Below are 6,680 nucleotides of genomic sequence, written 5' to 3' on the forward strand. Positions count from 1 at the left end.
GGGATCATTTCGTCAATTTTCTCAGGCTGCAAGCAGGTAGCTAGCTAGTTCCCTGCCAAAGTTGGATGTCGGTTTCCACAACAAAAGAACGGCACGTCGACGTGCAACTACTATCTTTCTTGCCCCGTGAGGCCCGTCTATAGTGTGGAATCCGGCTCCACAGCCATTCTGTCATCGTCCGTCCTCCCGGTTTGTTTTTGTCCTGTGACAGCAACCCACTGCCATGCTCAACACTCCAGAGCTCATCTAGACCCTGTCAACCCGCTTCCAAATTCAATTTGAACGCGTTTGAGTGCGTACGTACAGTAGTGTAGGCAGTTTTCATCGTAGGTGTAGGGTGTTTAGTTGGACAAATCAATGCATGCAAGTGTGTTGTTGGCCTTTCCCCGGGAACTCATTCCTTCTAGCAATACACTTGAGAATGGATGGCGTAGGACGGACCCATTTTGTTTTGCTTATACTGCATGCATTTATCAAAGGAACGGCATCATGTGCCCGTACACTCTGATTTCGATGAACGGCACAACAGGGTAGGTGCCGCATGTGAACTTTGAAAGACGCCAGGACCCAGGCCAAGTTCAGGGAAGAAAAACATGGCCACTGCACCACTGTACTGTGCTCATTGATTATTCTAACCATTAGCATTCGTTCAGCAGGCCGGGGTAGCTGCCGGGCAGCCAGCCACATTTGTTTGCATCCACCTACCTAGCTCATCAGACCTTGACGACGATGCGTCTCCTCCTGCACACACGCACACGCGCCGCAGAGAACATGCATGATGTGATTCAGTAATGTACAAACTGCAAGACGAAGCCGTCTTCTTTCTTCCTCCTCTCGACAGCAAGCGGCTGGAGGCACTACGGTGCTCTTTCTCCACCAGCGCCATTGATGCTGTCTCCTTACTCTCTCGGCGAGCGAGTGACCACAGGTGTTAGTATGTACTACATGTTTTTTTGACTATATCTACCCAGCAGCTAGCCGTCAACCTCGATCACTTCCAGTCCAGCGCGGCGGCGGAGGCGGCGCCGCCGACGCAGCGCTGGCAGCCGTCCCTGGCCACGTCGGCGATCCGGACGCCGGTGTCGTAGACCTGGCCGGGCCGCCAGCCCGCCGGGAGCACCTCCCGCTCGGCCCACACCCACTTGCCGTCGTACCCGCCGGTGACCACGGCCCGGAACTGCAGCGGGCCGGCGGGGGCCCGGTCCGTGCGCCACACCGGCCCGTGCACCCGCGTCATGAACCGCCACTCCGACGACCCCACCGGAGCCACGTCCACCGCCAGGATGTCGGTCTGGCCGCCCTGGTACAGGAACTTGACGACCAGGTTGCTTGGACTCTTGCTCCCTTCTTCCACGAGTACGGACAGGTTCTTGTCCTTGTAGTCGCAGGGGATTCTGCAACCCAACAAAGAGATCCGAGCATGAGACATGTATGCCCTTGATTTCCATGAAAAAATCATACTACATACTAGCACTGTATGTCCTTAATTTCCATGAAAAGCATTTGATGAAAGAAAAAGTCCATTTTACTCCCCTCAATTTATTTATTTTATTCGCTTAACCCCTAAGCAAAATTTAGGCTCACTTTACTCCCTCGAAGTATTTCATTTTGTCCAATCTACTCCCTAATTATATTTCTCTTTTTTTCTTCACGTGAGTTTTAATTTCAGATTTTGCCAGTTGGATTATAACACGATACTAAACGTTAGAAAAATACATTAGCAATTGTTCATGATTACTTTTTGTATAGTTTTATATATCTAAGATCATTTTCATATTAAATATTCCTAACCTATGAAAACAAAAAAAATTCTTAGTATAATTTTTTAACATGAAGATATCATGTTTTGTATCGCTCACAAAATTTGAACTAAAAATTCAACCCATACGCACGCAGAGAAAAAAAAGAGAAATTTAATTAGGGAGAAATTTAATTAGGGGATAGATTAGATCAAATAAAATAGTTTTTAGTTTAGAGGAGTAAAGTGAGCTTAAATTTTGTTCAGGAGTTAAGCGAACAAAGCTGATAGATGAGGGGAGTAAAATGAACTTTTTTCTTGATGAATCTCCCTTCAACTAACTTGTGCTACATTCCAGAATGCCTAGAGGAAAATTGTGCAGACCCTCTCGTAGCAACTCATGTCAAATCACTGTGACTGTAAATATCCGTAAACCCAAATAGAAGGCATAATCTTTTTTTTGCAATTAACTATAAATTCAGGTTCACATATCTGACGAATTATTCAAAGATTTAAACCTCAACTTTTCTTAAACTTCGACCGTGAACTTCACAATTCAGAAATGTACAGCAGGTTACTCCCATGTCAAATATTTTGAGAATTTGCAATACTGAAATTAAGATTGAACTGTTGCTAGTTGTTCATCTGCACACTTTTCTATACAAAGTTTCCAGCTGTTTACCTCTTGTACTCTACGGAGAGAGCATCCAACCTCTTCAACTCGTGGGCCACCCCGGGCTTGGCCAGGCCCGCGAAGGCGGGCCCGCCGAGCAGGAAGTCAGTACGGTTGCTCCTGTGGAAGTCGGTGAGCACGACCCGCACTCCCCTGCTGCTGCACAGCCTTGCATCTCTGCATCTCATCTGTTTCCAAATCGAAAAGTAAAAGATTAAGAACAAAAGAAACTGAGGTGAACTGGAAAGAAAAAAAAATCCAGTATGCTGAATGGCATATCTGATTCGTCTGAGAAGCCAAAGAAAATGTTTGCCAAAAAGCCAAAGTAGAAAGCCGCTGAGCAGAGCATATACATTTGGTACCTACAAACTGATACCCTTGGTTTTTCAGAACTGCATTTGGCAGAAAGGTGAACAGAAAGTTCCAAATTTGGTCTCTTGATTGAGGCCGTGTTTAGTTGGGGAATTTGGGAGGTGCCAAATTACTGTTACAGCACTGTAGCACACTGTAGCGTTTCGTTTGTATTTGTGAATTATTGTCCAAATATTGACTAATTAGGCTCAAAAGATTCGTCTCGCAAAGTACAACAAAACTGTGCAATTAGTTTTTAATTTCATCTACATTTAGTACTCCATGCATGTACCGCAAGTTTGATATGATGGGAAATCTTCTTTTTGCATAGTGTCAAAGTTGGGAGTTGGGAGTAACTAAACATGGCCTGAGTGGAGGCAACTAACTGAAATAAAAAAGCACAGAGATTCTCCCAGAATTCGCAGATTGCTTTGCTTGCTGGCTCTGAACTCTGAACATAACGAGAAAGTCCAGTCCCAAAAGCATCAACTTGGAGTACATCAGCGCACCTTCCCCAAAAATTCGTAAACAAAACCCATAGCCACAAATCCAAGGTACTGAAAGAATCTTGAGGCCAGAGAAGAAGACTCGAGAAAGACGCGTCTTGCCACCGAATAAAATTAAGGACACAAGAACCCCCAAAAAAAATAGTAGAAAAGAAAAAAAGGAGCGCAATTTTGGAACCGACAATCCCAATTGATCTGGTGGAATCGGCTCGTGATACCTGGAAGCATCTCCCGCAGCCGAGCCCTCCCCGGTGCTGCCTGGGCCCCCCGGCGGCGAGGAAGCCCCCATTGATCTCCGCGGCCATGGCGCCGTACCCGCAGACTCCGCTGCCTGCTTGTCATCATCCGACCAAGAATCGCTCAGAACCGTGGCGGAAAAAAGGAAGAGGACCGAAATCTACTCTCGTGGCTTCAAGAAAATCGGCCGGCTGCCGTCGATCTGTATGCCTACCTTGAGGGAGCGGGGACAGCGAGGGCGCGTAGGCCGCCTTGCCCTGCCGCACGCACCTCTCGCCGGCGGCGGATGCGCCGGCGCCGGCGGAGCAGGAGGAGACGAGGAGCGCCAGGAGGCAGCAGAGGAAGACGCCCATGGCGACGGCGTCGAGCAGTAGAGGGAGAAGAGGAGACTGTGACCTGCCTCTGGCTAGCACATGCGGCTGCTTGGCCACTGTGTTTAATAACCCGCGCCCGCCGATATATAGCGAGCACGGCGAGTGCCTGCGTGTGCGTGCTCCCCGGGTCTGGGCCCACCTGCCAGTGAGAAGAGCACGCACGGCACCGCGACACGGCCGCGTCTCCCTGCCTGCGGGCCCTGCCGGTGCACGGAGCCATCCGGACCCACATGCCGGTGACTGCTCCTGATGGAACTGTGAGGCGTGGATATTTTGCCTGGAGAAACTCGCGGATGTGGGGCATGCATTTTTGGCCTTTTGGGAGCTTTTTAGCACTTTTTTTTAGTGTGGCTTTTATGCTGAGAAAAGTGTAGGCATGCAGTAATCGGGGAGGGAAAGAGAAAATAGTGTGTGGGCCACCCGCAGGCGTCCGAGGAATCAGTCAGAGGAGATCATGGAGACCACCGACCGGCTCTTGGCGAGACCCGTGATCTCAGACCCCGGAGTGAAGTTTACTCTTCCTGGTCTCATGAATCATGATGATGATAATTTACTTAACTTGATCACATTGGTTATGATTGTTCGTGAGGGTAAGTTTAACTGGTGCTGGTTTATACACAATCTCCTATAATTTTACAAGAGTGAATGTCCTCCTATACGCATTTTGTTTCTTTTGAATTCCTCCTATACGCCACTAATATCCCCTTTGTTCATCGCCGCATGCACCATGATTGAACGGGATCATAGCCATCTACAAGAAGCAGCCTTTCCTTCCAATATTTGCAATCGTTCGGCTTGCTGGCAGCATTATCGCTACATCCGCAACATCTCTAGTTCATCATCACCACCGCCGCCGTCAACTTCCTAACGACACCTAGGTATCAAAAAAGTGGATAACTTTCTCACATATGCATTTATTTTGTTTCCTTATTCCTCCTATATACCTCTAATATCCCTTTTGTTTGTCGTGGCATCGCCTTTTTTTAGATAGGGATCGTAGCCATCTACGAGGAGCATCCATTCTTTCCAATGCCTACAAGGTTGCAACTACTTGGCTTGCTGGCATCATTATCGCTACATCCGCAACACCTTTAGTTCATCATCACTGCCGCCGTGAACTTCCGTTGTCATTCTCCCGTATATATTTATTTTGTTTACTTATTCCTCCTATATGCCTCTAATATCCCTTTTGTTCATCGGTCTTTAATTCGCAGATAGGGATCATAGCCATCTAAGCGTTTTTTTCTTTCCAATGCCTGCAATCGCTTGGCTTGTTGGCATCAGTATAGCATAGCCATTATCATTGTCGCTACATCCGCAGCCCCTCTAATTCATCATCGCTGCCACCGCCATCAACTCCCCAATGACACACGTGGATTTCTATAAAAAAACAGATCTTCTATCATAATTACCACACTGCCAACTCCACTGATAGCTATATATATATATAAAGTATCCTTTGGACATCAATAATCCTTATGCTTTAGGATCATGTAGGAATAAATTCAGAAAAATATGAACACCTATGCTGAATTGAATTAGGTGGGCAGGTTCCACCACAAAGAACATTATGGCTGAGTTACGCTCAATTCACATTAATGCATAAAGTTTTACAATATAAATCAAAGAAAAATTAAAATTTTGAACATGTAATAATTCATCATCTATTATTGATCCATTTATAGAAAATTTCTAGTTTTGCCCATGCCTACTTGATCATCATTTGATTTGTTTCTAAAATCTTAAATGGAAATCGTTGCATTAGCATATTTGTTCCTTTTAGAGGCAAAATTTCTTCAAACTTTGGCTTTGAGGAACTGAGTTCGACCAACCCATTTTTTTCACAACAGAACATGTTCGATTTGGATGCTTCATACACAAACAAACCAATTCACTAAGGTGTTTGGATACAAACTCCTAAAGTTTAGTAGTGTACTAAAGTTTAGGACCCTCAAATTACTAGTCCTAAAGTTTAGTACAGGGTTGTTTGGATAGACTACTAATCTTTAGGACCTTAGAGGGAAAATGCCATTTTTACCCCTCAATTACTCCTCTAAACTACACTTGCACTGTTCACGTCATTAATGCATGCGAGGGCAATAGAGGTAAAAGGGGACTTGGGGACCACTTTTAGGAGAAATAGGATCCATTAGGACCCCTTGACCCTCCTAATGAAAATGGCCCTCCTAAAGTTTAGGAATGCACTTTTAGGACCCATGTTTGGATGCACAAGTCCTAAAAGTGAACTCCTAATCTTTAGGAGGGTGTATCCAAACAGGCCCTAAATAAGCTCTCTTTTCCCTCGATCTGGATAAGGTAAGTTGTGTATGAAGCATATTTAGGTGGCGTTTGGTTCCCTTTGCTTATTTTTAGCACGTGTCACATCGAATGTTTAGATACTAATTAGGGGTATTAAATATAGACTATTTACAAAACTCATTACATAAGTGGAGGCTAGACGGTGGTGTAATGCGGGGCTCTATTTCAATGCTAGACTAGCATTGATCTCTGTAGCCATCTTTAGTTTAGCCTGAATCTGTAGTGGGATGCGCGAGTATTTCGGGATGAGTTTAAAAGAGAATTGCTTATATATCCAGCATTTATCTACCCGATTGATGCATTTTGGTATTTTGGCGGGGTTTTCTGGATGCACTGAGGCTAGGAACGTATGGGGGAGTTCAATTCGATAGGTGGCCAGGGAAAGTCACCCGGTGGTTAATTACCAAGAACGTTTCGCGGGGGTCAGAGAAAACCCGGAAGGGGTTCACTCTTCCAAATAGGAAAAGATATTCGAAACCAAC

The 6,680-nt window shown here is 45.7% G+C and overlaps 1 protein-coding gene across 1 annotated transcript; it reads right to left on the minus strand.

Moving 5' to 3' along the window:
- Positions 1–583: 583 nt before the first annotated feature.
- On the minus strand, positions 584–3,923 carry LOC101752513 (expansin-like A3). The gene is made up of 4 exons (XM_012843476.2): positions 3,720–3,923; positions 3,487–3,599; positions 2,421–2,599; positions 584–1,394 (listed from the first exon to the last, which is right to left on the minus strand). The coding sequence occupies exons 1-4, from the start codon at positions 3,856–3,858 to the stop codon at positions 992–994; spliced, it is 834 nt and encodes a 277-aa protein (XP_012698930.1). The 5' UTR covers positions 3,859–3,923; the 3' UTR covers positions 584–991.
- Between the last annotated feature and the right edge of the window lie 2,757 nt (positions 3,924–6,680).

This window comes from Setaria italica, chromosome II, assembly GCF_000263155.2.
Source record: "Setaria italica strain Yugu1 chromosome II, Setaria_italica_v2.0, whole genome shotgun sequence".
NCBI classification, from domain to species: domain Eukaryota; kingdom Viridiplantae; phylum Streptophyta; class Magnoliopsida; order Poales; family Poaceae; genus Setaria; species Setaria italica.